The sequence below is a fragment of the Uloborus diversus genome, chromosome 3, assembly GCF_026930045.1.
Source record: "Uloborus diversus isolate 005 chromosome 3, Udiv.v.3.1, whole genome shotgun sequence".
Taxonomy (NCBI): domain Eukaryota; kingdom Metazoa; phylum Arthropoda; class Arachnida; order Araneae; family Uloboridae; genus Uloborus; species Uloborus diversus.
In genome coordinates, this window is record NC_072733.1 from 74,402,742 (window position 1) to 74,428,148 (window position 25,407).

Sequence of the window (25,407 nt, forward strand, 5' to 3'; positions counted from 1 at the left end):
GGTTGCCCTGACTATAGAGCGCTCGATAGGGTTATATTTTGGTTCTACACATGAATGCAGTTTTGACCACTCCTTATTGGCTAGTGCAATGATCTAAAGCGCGAAAACGTAATCAAACACTGCTTTAGCTTTGAGCAGAAATTAGTGAATGGAGGGAACAAGTCCAAGCATTGGCTAACCAAAAGCTTGGGCAAAGACCAAGTCACGTGACTCAACAACGACGAATAGTTGACACGTTTTGCGTGAAACTAGCGAAAGAAACCTGATTTCTTCCAATGCCTTTCTTTGAAACCTATCACATGACTTGGGGTCTTTCCTTCACGATTGAAAATATTCACTCCCTCCATTTTATCTCTTCTCAATGTACTTTAACTTCTCCATGATGCGGTGAGAAAGTTGCCAAAGCCAAATATAGAACCCCCCCCCCCTTCCCCTTTAGTTGACGGTTGACCACGTTACTTCCTTCTTATTTTGACTGCCACTTTCTGCTTTGCGGATAAAGAAGAGCACTCATTCTAGTTGTATAATAAGCCGTATGCTATTAAGCGGATACGTCATTCTTGTATGATTAGGGGAGGCATATAAAGTGTTTAGTACTTCAGCTCAATACATGAATTTTCAAAAGTGTTTGAAACCTTGTGACCGATACTATCATGTTAACTTGTTAACAAGCGTTTTAGAACGAATTCCTCCCATCTGGTCAAAAACCGCTGCCAAAATCTCGTTTTATTTCAAAAACAGCTCAATTTATGCGTTTACTGAACGGCTTCTGTTAAAAAGGCACCGGTAACTTCAACAACATGTGTAATGTATTGCTTGATCTGTTCTAATACAAGTTCATGCATGGCATAATTTTGAGATACCACATAAATTGATTTGAAAGGTAACTTGAAAAAAAGGACTATTTCAAAAGCAATACAAAGTATTATAACCCCGAAACAATAATTAAGTAATACTTTTCATTTAAAAAGGAAAACAAAATTGAAATTGTACCCCAAAAGTTATTCAAATTTAAGTCCTATGGTTCCGCATTTATGTATGAACGATGTTGCAAAACAATTTTTATTTTTTGTGTCTTATTTATAAAGACAACTGTAGATAAAACAAGAATATAAACGCGATAATAGAAGAGTGAAACAGTAACAAAAAATAAAACAAACTAAACTGTCCACTGATTCCCAAAAACAGTGCTCCGCGTCACCCCGGGGAGCCGCGAAACTTTGCCGTAACTTTACAAACAATTACAGACTTATTAATTATGAAAATATTTTTAATATCTTGTGGTTCACCTGCAGTATGTGCTACGCAACGCGTGTACATGATTTTTACTTATTTTCCTTCGTTAGTTATGATTAGTCAGGCTTTTACTTAAGAATGCAGTGAAACCTGTGTAAGTTGACCACTTGCGGTGCACTTCTATACTGGTCAACTTAAACAGGTGGTCAACTTACAAAGGTTGATTTATATGATAAGGGCTAATTCCGTGCCTGAAAATAGCGGTCAACTTACAAGGGTGGTCAACTTCACAGGTTTTACTGTACTTGAAATTCCAAAAAGGCACCTTGACTCGAAAAAGTTCTGTTATTCCCTGAAAATCTTTTGTGCCTTGCCTTCCCACTGTCTCTCTCAGGAACCAATGTTGAGTTGGGAGCAGGGTAGCGACTCAAATGCCAGTCATTCATTTCTTTGTCCAGTCCAGACTGCTGTAATTGCAGATTGACCTTCGAGCAATATGTACGCAAAACGGATATTTATATTGCAAAAGCGTAATTTTAGTGACCGAGCACCATTTGGGAATAGTCCATCCGATTGAGCTTGGGATAATGTATATGCAAAACTAATATTTATTTTATAAACAACGAAATTTTAGTGACCTTGCACCATTTAGGAATTGTCGAAACTGCACTAAATGCAGATTGGGCTTAGGACAATATTTATATGTACGCAAAACAGATATTTATATTGCAAAAACGTAATTTTAGTGACCATGCACCATTTGGGAATCGACCTAAAATCAAGGGAATGCGCCGAAGAAAGTTTTCCACATGTGCAGGTGCTTCAAGAATGGAAATACAGGATAGGAGTAAGGGATGGGAAGAAAAAAGTCCCATGACGTGAGGGAGAGAAAAAAAGAGGGGAAAAACGAATTTCTTCTTTCCCCAAGTGATGCTGCAATTAGGTCATCTGGCGTTCCCCTGACACAGTGACATTCCCGATTCCTGTATCCGTGTTTACTTCCTATTCTTGGGGTAGTCTCAAACCGGAATTACTTTTACGTATTCAGTGATAAAAAATTTATTTATTTATTTTTTTTTTTAGTACCTGAAAGCTGGGATGACAAATCCTCAAAAAACCCTTGAATGCTAACCTTTTTTAAAAAATAATAAGTAAATAAATAAATAAAAAAAACGTAATCACTTTTACGCATTTGATTCAAGTACTGTCGCCCCATTATTTGGACACCTGAAAACTTGTTAAGTTCTTCAAGCATTTTGAATCCGTTTTAAAAAATCTGAATCCCTTTCCGTTTTTGATGCCAGAAAGAAGAAAAAAAAAATGTTGGGAAAATATTTAAAAAAAATCATAAACGGGGGGAAGGGGGAATTCCGTTCGCGCCCTTCAATTTAAAGATTTTCTCTTTTAGTATCAAGAAATTTCTATGAAAAGTCATTAGTATACGTTTTGAGCACGGAAAATTTAAATAAATTCGAAACACTAGCGGTATTTGAATTGACTTTTGCGGAGAAATAAGCATGAAATCAAATTATTAATTTTTCGTGTAGTTCATAAAAGGACGTAATAATTTGAGTTTTTCTAAGTATATTTGGAAGATTTTTGAAGAACTGGTTGAACAATCTGTAAACTGTAAGATTTAGTATTATGTATTCCACCAGAACTTTAGTGTAGGGAGAATGAATGTAAAAAAAAAAAAAAAAATACGAATTCGAAACAGAAGAATTACGGTTGATTGGATTTTTTTATGGTATTTTTTATAATACAGTAACCTGTTATATCGCTCTTTATATGTTGATAGATCGCGGTTTCCTATTTTCTCCTGAAAAATAAAAAATGAAACCAGCTGCTTGAAATTTGTGACAAGTAAAGTAAAAATATTGTTGAAAAAGATTTTTTTTTTTTTACTACCAGTGAGCGAAACTAAATTAAGTCTAAGTTGCAATTTCCATTCGTACAGGAAAAAAAAAACGCACACGCTCATACACAGAACTTAGTTTTTTTATTTGAAAAGAACAAATTGTGAGCTAATTTTCTGTTTTTTTATTAAGTACTAGTGGTACTCGTACGGCTTTGCCCGTAGTAGAAAATTAAAAGGTCGTTTGTTACGCCTGTATATTTACAAATAATGGATAATAAATTTCCCGCCAAATTGATATGTTCTCGCCAATTAGCTATGCTTGCCCGTATTACGGTTTCACGTTATGATAATTTGGTTATTTACTTTTCCACGTTGCGATAATTTGCTGGGAAATTTTTTCTTAAAATTTTTAAAAGAACAAAATCGAATTTTCGAAAAATCACTTCGAGGTGCACACCCCTATGCTACAAACTAACTCTGTGCTAAATTTCATGAATATTGGCCGAACGGTCTAGGCGCTAAATTTTTTTCATAGAAAACACAAATCATTTATTTGTACGCTAAATTAATCGTTGTTTTTTATAGACCTCGATTATATCGCGTTTATTTATTTATTTATTTATTTATTTTTATTTATTTATTTATTTATTTTTTGTTACATCGCGCTTTTTGTTGTCCTCCGCCAAGCGCAATATAACGCTGGGTTGCTGTATTAAAAGATTTCTTATATGTATTTATAGATAATGGAAAGTTCTGCTAAAAACAAACTGTGAGATAAATTTTTATTTTGCTAGTGTGAAGGAACTATTATTGGGAGTGCCGCCAACGCCTAGAGCCAAGTTTGATGAATCTATTTTATTTCTGAATAAATTGTAATGATAAACAACTAATATATTTTCATTTATTTGGGGAGCGGACAGAGAGCCAAGGCAGGCTCCTCGTTATGTCATCGCCCCCCCCCCCCCCAAGAAAAGAGAAGGGGGAAAAATCAAAACTGTTTACTAGAAAACAAACTGTATTTTAAGTGCCACAACAATGAATACCAAAAGTTTAAATTTTACTTAATCTTTACGTTTTCTCTTATTCGGAGTGTCCCCCCCCTTTTACTTTCTTTTTTTTTTCTTCCCCCCTTTTTTTTTTTCGCGTCAGTGTCGCTGGGCCCCTCCAAGGCCCGGGCTCCTAGTTTCGGACTAGGCTGACATGGCCTCTCGTCGGGCCCGGGAGCGTGGATGCCATTTTTTTCTTCCTTTTTTCAGTTTAATCTTCAATTCAGAACGAATTTTTAACTTCTTCTCAATGGGGCTTGATCATCGCCCTCTCATATCATTGCAAGTCAGCTATACACGTTAGTTAAAATTCAGCTCATTGATTATTTACGCAACGTATCACTTGAAAGAAAATGCAGCGAAACATGGGCTTATTCCGGATTGATGTGGGATGGAGAGGCAGAGAAAGGAAAGACGAAAACTCTGCTACAGGTGGTATTCGGGATTGCTTACCTGCTGTTCTTTCGACTCGACGATGAGTGAAAGTTGGGGGAGTTGAGTCGTCCGATGAGCGGTGGGAAAATCGTTTGTAAGAGTTGCAGGGGGTTGGGGAGGGAAGAAAGAGAAAGCGGATGCTAAGGCGGATGTTCTGAACAGGTCTCGTGGAGTGAGCCTGCGAAGAAATCGGTTTGTTTAAGAGGGGGCTTTTGGTTTGAAGATACCTTGTTGGCTGAACGATATGGAGGGCTTTTCCGTTTGATTTGCAAAATCAATCCCTATCAGGGTTAAAATAAACTATTGTTTTTGTTCGTTTTGCATAATCATTGCTTTCTTGACTAATCTGCAAAGTTAATTTGCAAGAAATAGGAATGCAACCAATTAGCCGTAGTACAGTTAGACATTAACTTCTCTGTGGGGGTTTCGGTCATAGCCGCTGAGTGACGCCGACTCCGGTGGTGGTGCTGTGCCCGAGCACCCTCTAAAATGTTTGTAAGGGTGCTGGGTGCTTAGGATTTTGAAAATTTCTCTTGAAATTGTAAAATATAAGTAAATTTATCACAGTTTATTTGGCTTTGTTCATTTGAATATTCATGTTTTCATAGTTTAACCAGTAGCGTAACTAGGGGTTGGCAGGAGTGGCTCTCGCCAGGGTCGCAGAAGCCAGGGGTGCGGCATTTCAACTGATTTTTTTTTTTTAAAGTTTTTTTTTAAATCATAGAATTTGAAAAAATGCTTTGGAAAAAAAAAAAAAAAACTTGCAAGAAAAAGAGCTAGAGATACATACATAACATCTACTGAGAAGGAACATTGGGCATCATTGAAAACAATTCTAAAAAAGATAATAAGAAAAAAAATTACAATGCTGCCTCCTATTTGTCGAATCAACTAATATGAATGTTTCAAAAAAAAAAAAATTTTTTTTTTTTGAAGATCACATTGACCTCTATTGACTTCCCATGTGGGAGACCCTAGGGGGGGGGGCGCAATTTCTGTAGTTCGCCAGTGGCGCTAGACCCTATAGTTACACTACTGAGTTTAACACTACTAGAAAAACTATCTAGACTGTTATGTTTCTCTAACTTTTGATTCTCACTATTATTTTCTCCATTAAAATATGCTTTTAATGTTTATCCTGATTTTTTGTTTGTACTCATTCTAGATTAAAAAAAAAAAAAAAAAAACATCGTAATTGTGAGTTCAATCAGTAGTTAATAAATTAAGGTAAAAGTTGATATTTTAAACAAGCTGTTGTCTTAAAAAAAATGAAGCACATTTTCTTGAGGATTGAATTTTGAAATTTCCCTCTTTTTTGGATACCCCCACCCTTCTCTTTGAACTCCTTGTTTGAGCACCCACACTGATTTTCAAAACCCATGGCCCCTGTTATTACCCATGTATGTATTTAAACTACCGTATTAGGATTGGCAGTGGCAATATAAATATATGTTACAACCAAGACAAGGAGAGTTTTGACCTCAAAACCTCCCCCCTGACTGTACATCTGCCGATAAGCAAATTGGCCGATTACTAATTAACCAAAAGAAGATAGTCGGCGATCGATCAATCACAGGAGTAATTTTTGTTAACCAGCTATACCCGCATGGCTGTGTTCGTGCTAAAAGGATTTAAAAAAAAAAAGCTCTTTAAGGGTGTGTAAATTTGCCTTCTCACTCCAAAATGGAAATGAAAGGGTAAAAAAAAAATCTGTTTCGTTAAGTAATATGTGCACACAAAATTTTACCTAAGCTCCAAGCGTATTCCACGAAGTAATAGAAAATCCCATTGTAATGACGTCAATTGCCCGTCAAAACTCCCTCTTACAAAAAAAGAAGCATCTAATTTATGTACTCTTTAAAATAATTCAAAACCACCGTATCTAAGTTTTTCAAATTAAGGAATAAGAAAAAACTTACAGCTATCCAATCCAAAAGAAATTGTTAATAAAAAAGCAAAGAAAAAAAAAACACTAAGTGTAGATACAGCGTCTAAAAATATTTTTAAATTTTTGAAAAATCCATTAAAATAAAAAGTATATTTATTCTTGCAAAAAAAAGCAGACGATAATGTTAAATTCGAGTGCATGAATTTCATTGGTTACGCTGCGAAGGATTATAATCGAGTAAAAATCCCCCCACCCAAAGAATAAAGTATTTTATTGAAATACTTTGTACAGTTAGAACAAAACGTGTTTCCCCTGGGGGAAAAAGAATTAAATTGAAATATGTGATACTGTTACAATAAATACAAATCACCCCATACCCTGAAAAAGCAATATTTTCTAAAGTTGAATAACGATCGCTGAAAACCGCACAGAAGAATAACGGCGTTTATTTTCCTGCGTCATTCATGAAAACGCATTTTCACCGAGACTTCAATTTCGGGGAAAAGCAATTCCACAAAAACGACAACTTTTATTGAAACCTTTTTTTTCCCACTAATTTTATTTGAATGATTTTACAAACTGCTTTGACACCCGACGATGCACGGTCTGCCTCAAAAATAAAAGCGAGGTCAAGTGACACTAAAGAATGAGAATCTTAAGGACACTTAAGAAAAAGAAGTTGTTGAACCCTCATGCTTGAATGAAAAAGGAGAAATTTTAGGTTCAACTTTCCTTTACAATAATGACAACTGATCCTAAAAAGCTTCACTGCAGTAAGGACATAGGTCCCTAAAAATTGCCCTTCAATTAAGGACATTAGTCCCTAAGAGAAATAAGATAACAATTGTAAAATAAAGTCAGCGCTGACCTGGGGTGTTTGTGATCCGAAAATTTTCGGCAGGCACAACGCATTCTAAAACTGAAAAATTATTTTGAAAGTGGTTTATTTCAACGACTTCAATGATTTTTGTATGCGTATTTGAAGAGTTTTAACCGGGGAGGGGGGGAGTCGAGCTTCCTCATAGTTTCCGAAAGTTTCACTCTGTTTTCAGAAAATTTTACTTGAGTCCACTTTTTCCCCTGGTGCCGCCTTTAAAAACCCCTTTCAAAATGTACTGCTTGGACTGCAGCCCCGTCATGTAATTTTTCTCTGGAAGTAGGGGGGGGGGGGTCAAAAGGTACACTTTATTCAATGTAGAAATTAATAAAACCTACGTCTAAATACATTAATTCCTCAAAGCTTTCTCCCCCCAAATGTCGAGCCTGTGCTTCTAACGTGTGTCTTTAGATAATTTTAATTTTTAATAGATAATTATGACAACCTTCCCCCTTTACTGCGCTGTTGATGGAGACAAAAGCACTCGAATGTATTTCCAAATAATTATGACGGCAAATAAAAAAAGAGCAACGAAATAATTAGCCTAAATATTACTTTTTTATTACCCCCCCCCCCCCCCACACACACACGCGTTTTTTTTACTTTACGAGATTTTTTTTTGCATATAGAAGTCCTTTGAGTACTAAATGCAGAGTTTTAAGATAAATCATAGAGCACTCTATTTTTAAACACATCATGTACACCACTTTCCTTTGCTTCGTGTTCCGCCAAACGAGTCACGTTTAACCATCCTAGATTCTCTTGACTAAAAATTGATACTGACTGTTATCGAAGTACCACCGTGGAGCGCTTTGCCTGACTTACAACAAAACTAGAACCTGTTGTTTCTTTTTTATTATCTGCTCATACTTTTTTTTCCTTTCCTTTACGTCTTTAAAGTACTTATGCACGTTCCGCGCCCTCTTGCCCCTAAGGTCCGCTGCTTGAACTCGAACAGACCGGATGGCGGCAAAATTTGTGGGAGAAAATTGTTATCGTGCTTTGCTTCTTTTCTTTTGTATCGTTTATATTTTTGGAGCCCTGTGGCCTGTGGTCGACTTTGATGGAGAACCGGAACTGGCAACTTCTGCTTTATTCAGTGTTCGCCATCTAGTCTTCTGAGCGCCTTGACTTGCACTAAAGACTTGTGCCTTATCTTCGGTATTACCGGTTTTATTAAGCTTCCACGATGTAGTATAAATATTTTATTCTCGTGCAGAATAGATCTTTCACCTTGTTGTAGAGTCATTCTCAACTGCTTAGGTTCAAAAATGCACTTTTATGCTACGAAAATTAGGGTTTTGTGAAACTTGTAAATTTTTATTGAGTTCACCGAACTCTTTGGATGATTTTTCAGCTGAAATTTGTGTATGCGATGACTTGATGGATTGGAGAAGTATTGAATATGCAATAAAGTTGACTCTGAAATGACAAAAGTCATAATATACAATGTTTACTGGGCATAAAACTCCCTTCTCCACACCCCCCCCCCCTAAAAAAAGAAATAACTTCGGTTCTAGCAATAATACGAAATAAATGAGAAATGAAGTAAACATGAAAGAGAGGCAGACTCTCTAAAGTTCTCAGGATTTTTTCAATCATCTATACTTTCAACATGGCCATAAAATAACTTATGGGATGCCTGTGCTGCACTCTAGATTGTAAGCGTGACCTCTTTCAGTTTTGGTTTTCTTGGTTGATGTTGAATTGAAAGTATGTCCATCTTTTTTAATTTTTTTTATGACGAGACCTGTTTCCGAATTCTATTGCCTACCATGTTGCACTTAAAGTGACATTTCCTCCTCACTTTGACTTTTGCAATCGTGTCAATAGCAATAAATGCATCCTAGTGGTTTTCTCATGCTATTCTTCAAAGTCATATAAACGTTTCACGTAAAAACATATTTTATGTTTGCAGCATTGTCGATTACGACAGTTCGCTCCAAACATCTAATGCTCATTTTTTAATGCGCTTGAGGAACAAGTAGCGAAACTTTTTTTTTTCACGAAATATGTTGTTTTTGAAATTCGTATCTTTTCGGAACTTTTTCGCCAAAAACTTATAGTGCGTTTTTCCAGTATATAAATCTTGGGCACCTTTGCATAATTCTCAGTTGCAATATTTTTATGTCGGTAAATTGGACAACATTAGAGTTTTGCTTAGCAATTTGTGTCAACTAGCATCATTTGTTCTCTCTCACTAGAATTGTTTTTAAAAGAAGAATATGTCAACTGCTCACATTCAATGGAAAATAACGAATTGATAAAACAAACAATGACAAACAATTGAATGCAGTGTCTGAATAGTACTTTTTATTAAAAATTTCATGGATTTTGCTACAATCTTGATTTTGTTTTTATGTGTCAAACACATACTAAAGCTACTGGCTGAGCATTGAGTTGTTGCAGAATGTGTGAGAAATTATACTCAAGAATCTAGATCCTCTGATGCTGAACCAAGTATACACCTGGAACTAAAAAATATATTTTCCTATGTTTTAACAATGGAGATGACTGGTTTTCAGACTCATCCATTCACTTACTTTTAATGCTTTTAATTACCAAGTTTTTCAAAAATTCCCGCGAAAATCTCAAAACTTTTGAAAATAATGAGTTTGGAATTTTAAAACAAATCATAAACCTTTTCTTTTATTTTTGAAATTTGCATGAGTGCCGTTTCATTCCACAATTTTTAAGCTATACACTGAAATGCCAACAGCTATGTAAAAACAATGCGAAGTTTTACAGTAAGTTGTTATAGCATCGAGTAGAGAAAGTAGAGGTGAACACTGTTTTGGCAGGGATTTTTATTTGAAGTTTTAATAATTTATGTGCATCATGAATTTTTGAACGCCTGGAATAACACACTTGGAATGCGGAATGGCAGTTGGCGCGAGCCACGTGTAGCAAATCTACATAAGTTGTACGACATGCTCCAGTTGACTGTCAAAGAAATTTGGCTGTGATGGGTAAATCAGCGAAAAGCCGGCATGAGTACCTTTACTGAACATAGGGTTTTTTAATTTGGGGAGCGTGCCTCTCTAGAGGCATAGACTAATTTCAAAGGGGCGTGAGTGCTTAAAAATAAGTAACTTTTAATTTGCTCAACTTTATGGTTAGTATTTTCGGCATTATAACTTTTTTTTTTTTTTTAATGCAGCATTGATAAAAACATGACATCAACTGCGGCGTGTCTCCAGGACTCGTTAAACATATCCTTTGTACCTTAGATGACTGGTAACAAGTCTCTAGATCTAACTCACAGGTATCATGAATTACAGACCCACGATTCCTGTTGGTAAAAAGAGTCACAGTAAGGTTGTAGTCTAGTGAGGAGGGGGTGAGGTACAGATCCTACGAAATCATGCAGCGAAGCCGTCAAAAAGACACTCTTCAAACTAATGCTGGCTCCATAATTGTAGTGGACTGATTTTACATGGCTTAGAGGCTTGGAGTCGATCTTCTCCTGAAACTTAACAACTATGGCTGAATGATTTAAAGCATTCTCTGAAATAGTCAAAAATATTCTTTACACCAATCGCGAACAATGTGGATACGATGACAAAGCGCAATATCATTCCGAAAGATTCGATTGTTGTTTGGGTACATGGAATTTATGAAAGGCTATGTTTGATCTCAGCAGAAGGTAACCGTAATCAGCCATGGTTTTGATCCAATCGAGCATATTCGGGACATGATTTAAAAGTCGGTTGTACACAAAATTCAGCACTTTCAACTCTCGTTATTATTGATGGCTATAGAGTCTGGGTGGCATTTCTTCAGATGACATTTGGCGGTTAGTGGAATCAATGCCACGACAAGTTGCGCCCCTTCGCCGGGCAAGAAGAAGTCACACGCGATAACAAGAGGTATCCTATGACTTTTGGCATTTCAGACTAAATTTCATTTTGTCATTTTGAATTTTTATCAGTCTTGAGCTTCCACGCGAAAATCACCTTTTGGATTGACGATAAGCTATTTTTTTGGTTAGGAACACATATACAAATGATTTGTCACGACGATGTTTTAGGCCAAAATCGATATGGTTATGAATTTTCAAAAATATTATTCAATTATAATAAAATAAGATATTTTATCTGACGCACAAACTGTTGCCAACTTTTCCACTTAAAAATTCGAGGACCAGAATTTGAAACCTGCTTTGCTTTCGGTTCATGGCAAGAGTTCAACCTTTAGAGGGTGGGTAGGCAAAATATAACTAACGGCTATAGTCTAGCGAGTTTCTGTTCTTGCCGTGCTATCTCATCTGCCATTGGAAGGATGGGCCGTCATCAATTTTCTCTCTTTTCCACCGCCACCCTTACTCCGTGAACCTAAATATTCTTTGTTTTTTCTTTTCTCCCTCCCTTGTTTTTCGTGAAGGTTCGTTTTTTTGTGAATGAAAGGTAGGTCCACCGGGCCGGAAATTGCAGGATATTAGGTGTTCAGGTTAATCCCCCCCCCCCCCCCGCCCGCCTCGTGCTTACTTTTCTTATACCAGCGGACCAATGCCTGTTCAGTTTGCTTGGAATGCTTGGCACGCTAATCGTGAAATTAGAGGAGAGGAGGGGAAATGTTTCATTGAGAGCAGATAGTTTCATTGTTCGAACCAAGTACTTTTAAAGAGAAGAAAATTTTTAGATTTACTTTTTTGACTCATTTCGAACTGCTGACAAGTTTATACATTTATTTATACAAAGGTTTCTTTGAAATAGATGTTTTATGTGATTTCAAACTTCAGTGTTTTATTATTTGCCTTTCTTCTTGTATGACATTTATGATCCTTAAATTAATTTCAGTATCATTTCGTGGGTTATATTATTTCAGTGTCACAAGAAAATATTTTTAAAAGTTGCATTGGCTTTTTGCAGAGAAATTATCATTAGTTGTTGATATTTTAGCTTAATTAATTACATTATTTAGGAAATAATCTTTTTTAAAAAATAGCATTACATCCTTTTTCCTGGGTGACGATAGTTTAAGTGTTTTTTTTTTTTTTTTTTAATGAAACATTTGCAACTTAATAAGCATGTATGTTATTTTTAATCCCGAGGACCGATCTACTTTTCTTTTTCTCCAAGTAAATTTTCTTTTTCAATTCGTTTTTTTTTTCTCTCTCTCTTCTCTTTTCTGAAGAATGCAATGTTTAGAATATCGTACCGTGTTTCCCTGAAAATAAAACCCGGCCTTTTTGTTTCAAAAATATAAGCTAAGGCTCACTTTCAAGGGTGTCTTTTTTTTTTTTTTTCATGCACAATTATTATCATTTGTTCGTGCTCAAAAAGCGCATTGATTCCGGTTTTTAAAAATGTTCAAATCTAAGAAATATATTGATTAAAGTTCAATGCATTTATTATCGTTCAATAAACATTCAAAAATGAGCAAAAATCAATAAAAAACCATATCTTAGAGCGCAGATATGACCACCTCTTAAAGCAACCTAAGAGCATATAACAGCGTTTAGGGGCCTACCCATGATGTAGTCCACGTGTATCTGTAATTTTTTAAAAGTTCATTTTGTGAAAAAAAAAAAACCTTGTTCAATAGATTTGCAATGTCTAGAATCGTCAATAGTCATCCAAGTCATATTGTGAATTTATGCAAAATTGTGGTAGTTTTGAATTTATGCAGAATAAACCTGGATTTTATTTTCCTCTCTTCTTTTTATTTTCCATTCTTCTAAAATAAAATCTGGATAGGTAACAAAAAATACACGGATAATGTACAGGTCGGATTTAACCGCTGGTCTTTTCACGTTTTTTTTTTTTAAACGGTGTACAACTAACCGACTTTTTAGCCCGGTCAATTTAGACATAAAAATAGTGATCAAATAACAAAATTCCGGGAAAGCTAAATTTTTGTAGGGACCTTGGGCTTACTATTACAAATGAGGTGCCAAAAGTCCCCATCGATCCCATGTGCGCTAAAAAAGTTATTCGGGGTCAAAGGTCAAAATTTTAGGTTTTTTGGATTTTTCTCAAAAACGGTAAGTTTTATCGAAAAGTACCGCAGACCAAAGTTATAGATCTCAAAATTCTCCATAAAAATGGTCCTTATGATTTTTTTCTCCAAGACCAAACCTTCCCATATATTGCGTACTCTCAAAAGACAGCCAGTCATTTACAGAATCCCCTCTACTTGCATGGCCTTGAATAACATCTGGCTATTCTAGACCGTGTGGCGTCGTTCACATACCCAGGGGTGCCCAACCCACTAAGGGCATGGGCGCACCCCTCAATATCGCGGAGCCCCCTCCCCCTCAAAAGCAAGAGCCCCTTTCCAAAAACTGAGAAAAATACCCCTCAAAACAACCCCCTTTTAAATGTTTTTTGAGCTCTCAAACTGTAACCACATTTCATACAATAAAACATAGTTTGGCTGGCGAGTCGCATTATTATCTTGGCTTCTGACAATGTTTGGCCTTAGTGATACATTGTGAGTAAGATTTCTGGATTCTAATCTGACTCTAAGTATTCCATCTCTCTTGGTTAGACAATAAACTGTGTTTGACGCTTCTTTGTCTAATTTTACGCATCGTCTCACTGCTTTAGTATAACGTGAGGTATTGGAAATCATATAATTCAGTAGTTACGCCCTCAAGAACCATTTCTTTTAAAGTTTTATCTGATATTTCTTTTTCTAAGAAGATGATCCGAGTTTTCCCACTTCTGCTTATCAAAGAACTCAAGTTGAAATCTGAAATTGTAAATTTTTGCTATACAATAAAATTTTTTAAACTTGCCATCGTACTATGTTTAGATCATCAGCTCTTGTTCTGCAAACTGGTTACTTTGAGAATCTAAAAAATATAACACTAGGCATTGCGGATGACCATCATCAGAAAACTTGTTTCAAGACGGATTACGACGATCAGTGCGAAGATGGACAATGAATATGTATAATTCCAGATTTCAATTTTGAAGCAGAGAGACTGCTATGAGCTCATCGATAAGCAGAACTGGTAAAACTCGGCAGCTCCCTCTTTCAAAAAGGGGACTTCCGATAAAACTTTGAAAGAAATTGCTTGGTGGCGTACCTACTGAGTAGTATGGTTTTCAAAACTTCACGTCCTACTAAAGCAGCGAGACGATAGGTAAAATAAGAAAAAGAAGTGTCAGGTACTCAAAACCTCACATGTCATACTAATGCAGTGAGACGATAGGTAACATAAGAAAAATAAATGTCAGGGTACAGTTTGCTGCCTAACCAAAAGGGATGGATTTATTCGAGTCAGATTAGAATCTAGAAATATTAAGCCACAATACCATCAAGTCACAATTTCAATCAAGACTGAAAGTTATGAGAAGTAAAATAGTTCAACTCGCATGCCAAACTTATGTGTTATTGTAATCAATGTGGTTATAGTTTGAGGGCTCAAAACCAATTAAAATTTCTTTAGCAACGTCTTTTGTTTCAAAGGGTGACTGACGTGGGCTGTTGCAAGCCACATTATTTTAAAATTTTTATACATAACCTATGTTTTCTATCATAGGTAAATTTGACATTTTGAGCCAAAGTTATCTGCTAAGTGGAGAATTAAACGTTTTTTTACTAGATAAGAAATGCTTTTATAACTTTTTTTTTTCGTATCTATGTAAGAATTAATTAATATGAAAACAAACTTCTACAAATCATAACTTCTAATATTCTCTATATTTTTTCCTCTAAGTACGGAGCAACACGATGTTATTCAATTCTGACTATATTGGTCAAATTCAAGACTTAACGCATGTGTGGAACTTTAAAATACAGTTTATTATTAAAATGATCTTATGCAATGTGTAATCTACACAAAAAGCCTACTCTTAAGAGCAATAACATCAAATTTCTCAAATTTTGATATTTGATGAAATTAATATAACTTTTTCCAGTTTTTATGCATTAATGGTCAACTTCGAGGCGCGAGCGACACTTCAAGATATTTTTTGCGGTCAAAATCCTTTTGTTGGACTAAATATCTCTACAAAAGGCAACTTTTCCGGGCTATTAGCGTTCATCAGATTTTGATTTTTTTTTAAATCCACCCTAATGAGCATGGCCATCAGTACTTCAAAAGTAAGTCCACCTCGAACAAGAGCGGGATTAAGTGAATCTGAATCCAGCTTTTATTGTAAAAAACACTGCTTATTTTGTGGCGAGGAAGCAGATGAAGAGGCTGAGAAGAACAAAACGCAGAATTATCGCAGAAAAATTTATAAAGTTTCCACACTTACATTCAAAGAATCCCTTTTAAAATTAGCTAAAGATCGTTCTGAGGTGTGTCAAAAGCTGCTCTTGCACGTTTTAATTTTGAGTATGATTTAGTCGCTGCTTTATGAATTTTTCTTTCATTTTTCTGCGTTTTCTTCTTCTCAGCCTTCTCATCCGCTTTACAACCACAAAATAAGCAGTGTTTTTAAAAACAAAAGCTGGATTCAAATTCACTTAATCGCGCTACAGTACGAGGAGGACTTACTTTTGAAGTACTAGCCTCTTTATCCTCACGTTGCTGCAGAGATTGAATTTTTCCGGGTGTACGATTTTCTGCAATCCACGCGAATTGTAACGGATTTTTGACTTCTTAAATAATCAGCATTCTTATAACTTCTCCTGAGACTTGCATCGATTAAAGTTGGCATTCCACAACTGCCCAGCACAACAGTTTCACCTTCAGTCAAAAGTTTATTGCAAATAAAGCGAAATTGTGACATTTTTCTTAAATATTGATCAGCACAAACTACAGCAGACGCTTGTGATTAATACGTTTATTCACTCGAACTGCACGTTTAACTCTAAAAGAAGCAGGTACGTCAGGGGTGCCCTTCCACCCCCCCCCCCCAGGATGGGTCATGACCCAGACTGCACCATCGAAATTTTTAGGGGGATTGTTTTGAGGGGTATTTTTCTCAGTTTTTGGAAAGGGGCTCTTGCTTTTGAGGGGGGGGGGGGGCTCCGCGATATTGAGGGGTGCGCCCATGCCCTTAGTGGGTTGGGCACCCCTGGACGCCACCCGCACTAGAATAGCCAGATATTATTCAAGGCCACGCGAGTAGAGGGGATTCTGTAAATGACTGGCTGTCTTTTGAGAGTACGCAATGTCTGGGAAGGTTTGGTCTTGGAGAAAAAAATCATAAGGACCATTTTTATAGAGAATTTTGAGATCTACAACTTTGGTCTGCGGTACTTTTCGATAAAACTTACCGTTTTTGAGAAAAATCCAAAAAACCTAAAATTTTGACCTTTGACCCCGAATAACTTTTTTAGCGCACATGGGATCGATGGGGACTTTTGGCACCTTATTTGTAATAGTAAGCCCAAGGTCTCTACAAAAATTTAGCTTTCCCGGAATTTTTGTTATTTCAATTGTCTAAATTGACCGGACTAAAAAGTGTCTGATAACTTCGCTTATTTTACCCCTCATTTTAAAGAGGAATTCAAAAACATGAGCAGTTTAACTTATTGCACCGACATGCGAGTCATCCTGTGTTTCATACTAGTTTCCATCGCCCCTTTTAAAGTCCGTGCCGAAAAAAAAAAAAAAAATACATCAGAATTTTCATTGCTTTCTTCTTTGGAGTTCACTTTTTCTAACTTAAAGGTTTTGAGTGCATGGCTAAAGCTTACTGAAGTGCTCCAACATTGCATTCAGGCGTAATTTACTGGATTTTAAATCTTAGTGATGGTTTTTGAAAATGCTTTTAAGTTATACGCATTGTCTCAATAGGGTGGTTTCCTTCAGTCAAAAGTACTACTTTTAGGTCACTGAAATTGATAGAATGAGTAAAAAATAACATGAACCCGGAAAACTTTCATTTACCCAACAGTTTATTTTTTAATAATTTTTTTTAAAATGTCCAATTTTGAAAACAAGGCGAGGTCTTATTGACGTCACAAATGATGCAGTTTTGCGCATCTTCCTACCACGTTTCCACGTTATGATAATCAAGAAGCGAATTAAATATTGCACGCTACGCTTGCTATCAACCATATCGTTGCCAATTCACGTGAGTAAAGATGCGAATCAAATATTTTGCTCTGTGATTGGCGACACTGAATAGCATTTCATCATTTGTGATGTCACACGACAGAAGCGTAAACAATGAAAGCGCTCCGTTTTAAGTCATTTTTTTTTTAAATATTAAACTTGAACAAAATATTTAAAAAATGGTCAGATCCTGTATTTGTAAGCATGCTCTTTCAGAAAAAAATACTTTTAAAAATTTGGAAACGACCCCATAGAAGTGGTTTTTTTTTAATTTAAATTATTTCTTAAAAATATCAATGACAACAATAAAATGTTCGTCAAATTCGCAAGCATTGAAAATAATTATCACATCCCTTAAAGGCTGTTCACACTCAAATGATATCTCGCTTTTTTTCAACATTTTGAACCCCTCCAGCTTTGTCAAAAAAGTGTCGCACTTCACCTTAACCCCTCTCTTCTCCTTGTCACATGTTATGCTACTTTTTCTCTCCCTCTCCCGTGTCAATTTCACGACCTCTCAAAACGTGACATCATTTGTAGCCGACTGTTTATCAAAAATCACTTAACATTACTCTAATACAAGGGAAAAAAAATATATATATATAAAAAATTAATTTGAATTTTGACATCTTGAATTCAAATTATGTTTTTCGCAATTACGAGTGCGTGTATGTAGGCGTGTGTGTTTGTGTGTGGGGTGTATGTGTGTAGGGGGTATGTGTATGTGTGTGTAGGCATATGTGTTTGTGTCTGTGTGCAGGCATGAATGTGTGGGTAGTTGTGTGTATGTTTTTGTGTGTGTATGTGTAGGTGTCTATATGTATGCGTGTGTGTATGTGTGTGTGCGTGCGTGTGGTGTGTAGTTGTGTATGTATGCGCGTGTGTGTAGGACATGGATTCAACCTGGAGACGGCTTTCGCTATAGGAGCAGCACCGTGAGAACCCGGTCGACGGTGATGGTGCGGAGGGTGGCGGTGGGAAAATAAAATCAGCGTAACATCAAAAACAGTCAAATGAGAACAATAAGCAATCGTGATTGTTAAAAAAACTTTTTTGGTATGAATTGAATTTTATTTTTTGATTTGTTTGAATTTTATTCGAATTTTATTTTTCGTAGTTAATTTTTTAAATTGAATTGCAGAAATACACAAAAATCCAAAGACGTGGCAAGCTAGATCAAGACGTTTACAAGCGCTGGGAATCCATTCTTGGCAAATGGTGGGACGAGCTCACTCAACATGCTGATTTCAACAAGGTAAGTGCATTCAGGTAGTTCTTATACACGCACAATTAACCCTTTGACGGTCATGAACACGATTTCACGTTCCAAACGCAAGACCGTAAAAAGGCGTTCAAGGCCGTCAGATGGCATTTCTGAAGATGATTATCTGTTGTTCATGACGTTCAGAAGTTTAAAGGCTTTAGAAGTTTTTCTTCAAATTTTGTTTAAATTTCTGTTAGTCATCAAATTTTACGTACATTTTATTTTTAACTAGCGGTACCCGCAGGGCTTTGCCCGTATTAGAACATTAAAAAGTCTTTTGGTTCGCCTGTATATTTACAAATAATTATATGATGAATTTCTCGTCAATATGCTGTGTTAATTTGCTCGTCCATTTTATGGTAATTTGCTCGTCTATGTTATGCTAACTTACTCGTCCACGTGATGATAATTCGCTCGGTAAAATGTTCTTAAAATTGAAATAGAAAAAGAAAAAAAATCAAATTTTCGAAAAATCGCTTCGAGGTGCTCACACCTATGCTACGAACTAATTTTGTGCCAAATTTCATAAAAATCGGCTGAAACGGTCTAGGCGCTATACGCGTATAGACAGAGATCCAGACACAGTGACTTTCAACTCTATTATTAGTAAAGATAAAGAAAATAAATAGGATTTTAGGTGTTCTGTGTATATATTGGGCAGTTTTACTTCATTCGAGCCAGACTCGTCACTTGGATGGTTGCCCCCCCCCCCCCTCCCGGATTTTAGAAACATAATGAAATTAGAAAATTATGCAGTTCCTACGTATTTTATGGTTTTTCCCAAAAAGTTAATTGAACATAAACCCTTTTCTCTCCCCCCCCCCCTCCGGTAAATCGCGAAACGACGGGTCTAGTTAGAGTATGCCAAATTTTGAAACGATAGACGTAACTCAAAGTTAGTTTACATTTATCAAAAAGCTGACTCATTAGAAAGTGTTTTCAAACTAGAATATATTATAGGTTCTCTGTGATGGGGGGGGGGGAGTAATTCATTTTAGGATTATTTCAGAATAAATCACAAAAATAGCAAAAACTTATTTTGAAAATCAAAGCGATCAAATTATAATAATATGCGTTTTATTCGTTTAACTTCCACTTGTACGTGAGTAAAAAACGTCTGCGTTAAATATCAATGAAATCGTTTCCAAAATTTTAAAAGTTTTTTTTTCCGAAAGAGCATGCTTTAAAACATAGGATTTGACCATTTTTTAAATAATTTAACTAAATTTAATATTTTTTAACAATTATTTTCATTGATACGCGCAAATTCAATTTCATTTTTTACGCTTTTGCACATGACATCAAAAGTGATGAAATGTCATTCACTTTTTTATTCACATGTATTGGCAACGGTATGGTTGTTAGAGCGCAATATTTAATTCACTTCTTAATGCGGTCGTTTCCAAAATTTTAAAAGTATTTTTTTCTGAAAGAGCATGCTTAAACACATAGAATCTGATCATTTTTTAAATAATTTCTTTAAGTTTAATATTTTTAAAAAATTACTTAAATCGGTGCTCTTTCATCGTTTAACGCTTTTGCGGATGACATCACAAATGATGAAATGATATTCAGTGTTGCCATTCACGGTCCAAAATATTTAATTTGCATCTTTACTCACGTGTATTGGCAACGAGGTGGTTGATAGCAAACGTAGAGCGCAATTGTAATTCGCTTCTGGATTATCATAACGTGGAAACGCGATAGAAAGATGCGCCAAAGAGCATCATCTGTGTCGTCATAAAGACCACGCCTTGTTTGAAGAATCGGACATTTTAAAAAATTAATTAAAAAATAACTGTTGGGAAGATAAAAGTTGTTTCTGAGACCATGTTATTATTATTATTTTTTCTTTTGCTTATTCTATCAATTTCAGTGACAAAAAGTACTATTTTTGACTGAAGGGAACCACCCCATTATCATAATCTGGAAACGCGGTAGACAGCATTCGTAAGCATACAGCACGCCAGTGGAGTAGCTTGCCAAAGTTCACTTGTGACGTCATAAAGACCACGCCTTGTTTGAAAAATCGGACACTTTTTAAATTTATTAATCGTTTTGAAAATAAAAGATTTTCCTCGTTCCATGCTAAATTTTGTTTGCTCATTCTATCAACTTGAGTGATTAAAAGTAGTACTTTTGACTGATGGACACAACCTCATTGAAACAGATTTTGTAATACCGTTACGAAAATTGAAAGTTTTAGGTTCTTCAGCATGAACCTAAAATCCGAATCTACGCCGAAGTTAAAATCCAAAGTCCTCACTACGTTCGATGACGATCAAAATCAGAAAATCGATTAACATTTGCACTGGTCGACTATGCATTTTTTTTTTTTAAATGGGGTTGTTTCCTTCATCAAAATTAGTACTTTTAGTCACTGAAATTGATAGAATAAGCAAAATAATAATAATAATAATAATAATAATAATAATAATAACCTGAACCCAGAAAATTCTTCCTTTTTCCCTACAGTTATTTTTTAATTAATTTTTTAAATTGTCCGATTTTTCAAAAAAGGCGTGGTCTAGATGACGTCACAAATGATGCTTTTAGGCGCATCTTTGTACCGCGTTTCCACGTTATGATAATCAAGCAGCGAATTACAATTGCGCTCTACGCTTGCTATCAACCACATCGTTGCCAATACACGTGAGTAAAGATGCGAATTAAATATTTTTCTCTGTGAATGGCAACACAGAATGGCATTTCATCATTTGTGATGTCATCGGACAGAAGCATAAACATTGAAAGCGCGCCGATTCAAGTAATTTTTTCAAAATATAAAACTTAAACAAAATATTTAAATAAATAATAGTTTAAAAAACTAAAAAACACGCTTTCGTAGCAAAATGAACTAAAAAGTGAAAAATAATCTTTGGATGATAGTAGTTGACCAATCACTTAATTTTAATGCAATACAAAAAACCGTGGGGTGCTGTCTACTTACATTTTTGCTTGGACAACAAATGGAAGAAATTCAAGACAACTGATAAGAAGCCCCCCACGCTTTTTTGTATTACATTAAAATTAAGCGATTGGTCAACTACTATCATCCAAAGATTATTTTTCACTTTTTAGTTCATTTTGCTACGAAAGCGTGTTTTTTAGTTTTTTAAACTATTATTTTATTTTCTTCTTTTTAGTTTAACTTGTTTTACAAAAAAATATTCATTTCAACGTTGTTCAAATCTTTTATATTCATGAAATGTTCCCAAAAAAAGCGACTAAAGGTCTCGGGTGGCATTTGAAGCGTGGTCTCTCGAACTCCCAAAAGAGTAACAGTACCCCTTAAAGTGTAATAGCCGAGCTCTAAAAACATTCAACTTCACTGATAAATTGCCTGTGGAGTAATTGTCTAATACAGCTAATCCATCTGAGTCATCGATGTATGTGTGCGGAAATCATATCTACATTATACTTTGAAAATTTGAGATGCATTTGAATAAAAGTTTCGTTCAACAATGGTCTGATCAGCAATGAATTTCCAACTGAAGGCTCACCTAAATTTTGGCATGAAATTAGTTAAAAACAATTATATTTCATGTTCTAATTACCTTGGAACATTGGAACAAATTTTGTCAGATGCAGAAAAATTAAAGGTTTTTGTAGATATTTTAAAACAATTTTTGCGAGCCTTTTTTAATGTATTTTTTTTTAATTTTTTTCTTTTTCACATTGTTATGCCAAAATATTGATTAAAATTGGAGGAAACTAACAATTAAATGAGTTAATTAATTAATTTGACTATAGAATATTGCATTGTCATCGGGTCTGAGGTCGCGTGACAAATTTCAAAAGAATTCGATCGCAGGAAGTGGGCGAAATTTGAGCTGCAAGATTCCGTTACAAGATACATACATACATACATACATACATACATACTGGTGAAGCTAATAAAAGCGTGTTAAAAATGGTCATATCCTATGTTTTTAAGAATGCTCTTTCAGAAAAAAATTATTTTAAAATTTTGGAAACGACCCCATTCTATTCAAGAGTTTTTAAACTAAAAACGAATGAATAACCATTTCTCTTCTTTTGAAGGACAGAGTTGTGGAATTTGACGAATGGTTGAAATTCTTTCACAATATGGGTCAACAAACCAAGACCCATAAGGAGTTACCAGACTTTTTACAGAATTATCTTCAATTGTTCTTTTTCATAATGGACACTAACAGTAAGTTTCGCATTATATATAATTATTGTTACTGATACTTGTTATTATCTCCCAGTGGCGGCATTTCAGCATTTCATTTGGGGGGTCGAGTTTCTTAAATATGTATTACCACAGTGTGGTACCAAACACACATAAGCCAACAGGAAGTGGTCATAAAATCAGTTTAATATAGATAAAAATTAGTGTTCAGAAACAATTAAAATTTTGATTCATTTTCTAATAAGTTATTATGCAAAACATCTCGATACTAAAGTTTTTATAGCTTTTGGAAAAGTTTTAATGCATGATTTTTGGAATTCTAAAGAGCAGGGAATCGTGTTACTAATCAATCAGTGCCCAGTGTCGTGCTGTTTTGTCGGTACAGCTAAATAGAAAAGGTTTGTTTTTTTTTTTGCCCATTGTGCTCCGAAAACAACCCCCTGAGAAATAAAAAAATCTTTCTCTACTATCTAAGCTGATTTGAATAGTTAAAAAATAATTGAAGTAACTAAGTTATGTATGAAAACACTTTTCATATATTGCTCTTTAAAATTACCCAAGCAACTTCAAACTTTGTGAGGAGCTTAATTTTTCATCATTGAATAATCTAGTCTCGTCGGCAGTCTCAACTTCAGTGAGATGTTATCTGCCTCCAGGTCTGTTCTTCACTATTCCAGACTGACGAAACTGCTGTCTCCGGATGTGATAACTGGTCTGCCGGTATATTGCTTGTAATTTTTCTTGCCTCATGCTAAAATTTTACTCATAATTAAAACATTTTATTTTACGTTTTCAAAATCCAATCCAAATAATATAGAGCCAACCATACAGAAAAATAATTATCATCAAATCTTGTGTTAATTTCATTCAAACTGAATCTATTACATTATACAAACTATTAAAAAATCACTGTTTGACTTCACAACATCATGTGGTTTTTTGTCACTTTTTTTTTCGCTTTTTTAAAATCGGCACTAAGGAAGAGTTTTTTTTTTTTTTTTTTTTTAAGTTTCACGCTTGATTGAAATATACATCTATGTAAAATCTATTTTCAGTTTCAATTGTAGATTGAACTATGGTAGTATGGTGCACAACAGATCAATTGTAGATTGAACTGTGGATTGAATACTCCAAAAATTAAGGGTAGCGGAGTAAAGAGTTTTGATAGAGTAAAGCATTTTTCAAAAACTTTCCTCAATACAAACAAATTGAATAAAAATTCAAACGAAGTCATACATGCTAAAAGGCATGAGCTTTTTCACCATTGGAACAATCATTTCGCAAAAATTCTTCCAGTCGTCAAATCATTGCTTTGAAGTCATAGAGAAATGTTTTTACGGTTTTAACTTTTGAATACCATCTTGTGTCACTCCAAGATTACATAATTATAGAACCCCATAAAAGGTATTTGTTGAGATGTTTTTATTAATTGAATAATCAAATGCATTTTTAAGAAGTTTCTATGAAAGCATTATAATGTATTGAGCAGCTGAAACGTGTTTCTAGCAGAAGAAAGCGATGAACACTCATTAAATAAATATACACTTCAAAAGTGAGCGTAAAAGTGAATGTAAAATATCAAGGAATCTTCTTGTGAAAACCACGTAGCCATATCACTTTGCACGAGTCTCTCATATTGGACATACCATCGTTACACTGGGCACACAAGTATGAAATATTTAGCCTATATGAGGAAATGTCTTCGTCAGTTGAAATTAACCATGTTTCTCTATCAGTTTTCTATGTTCTGAAAAGGCCGGAAAATGCTTGATAAATTTCTAAATCTACTTCCAAATAACGAAAAACACTTTTTCTAGTCTAAGAATGTGTCGAGTTTCATCAAATAGTTACTGAGAACCAGCGAGATTTTTTTTTAAGGAACATTATTTCCAACTTTCATAAATTGAATTCACCCATTTTCTATCATTCTGCTCAAAACATTTGGGGGTGCGACCGCCCCCTCTTGACCCCCCTATTTGCCGCCCCTGTTATCTTCATTGCAGAGAACATAATTTCTCTCCAACTGCACAGTTACAGAGAAAAAGTGAAAATGAAGTGAAATGGGGGAAATAAGCATTTCTTCCACTGCCTCGAAATTTCCGCAAATTTACATCCCTTGTCAAAACACTATTAATCCTGTACATTTAAAAACAGCCCAGATTGATTTATTTTTGTTTATTTATTTGTAATTTCTATTTTCGTTTCTCGAATTTTAAACTTGGGTCAGGGTATTAAAAATACTCTGGAATGAGTTATTTCTGTGGCCCCGATTTTTTAGGCTCCCCACCCCTCTCTAAGCGCACACAGTGAAACACTTGTGTCACACAAGTAACCTTACCAAAAAACAAGAAACGAGTCACCATAGAACATAAACTATATATAAGTCCGCATATTAGTCTGTTATAGCACTAATTGCCAAAACATGCTTTTTCGTTTTCCAACAGGAGAGGGTAGCCCTCCAATATTTAACAGAAATTCGCCTCCTCAATAATAATATTTCCTCAATTACACTCTATAACAAAAAAATCGACGCACCAAGAAGCAATCATCCGATTGCTTTGAAATTTTGTATACATGAATGTTTTGATCTGATATGCAAATGATTAAAATTTGGTGTCCAATGACTGAATAGTTCTCCAGCGCATCGAAACTGCGCTAATGTATATAAAGAGCAGTTCTACAA

At 35.2% G+C, this 25,407-nt stretch overlaps 1 protein-coding gene across 1 annotated transcript in view; it reads left to right on the top strand.

Moving 5' to 3' along the window:
- Positions 1 to 4,505: 4,505 nt before the first annotated feature.
- LOC129218803 (sarcoplasmic calcium-binding protein 1-like) overlaps positions 4,506 to 25,407 on the top strand; it is a 35,865-nt gene continuing 14,963 nt past the window's right edge. Inside the window, exons 1-3 of the mRNA XM_054853125.1 lie at positions 4,506 to 4,598; positions 18,446 to 18,559; positions 22,613 to 22,745. Of these exons, the coding sequence (XP_054709100.1) occupies positions 4,506 to 4,598; positions 18,446 to 18,559; positions 22,613 to 22,745 (340 nt within the window). The remainder of the gene's footprint in view (positions 4,599 to 18,445; positions 18,560 to 22,612; positions 22,746 to 25,407) is intronic.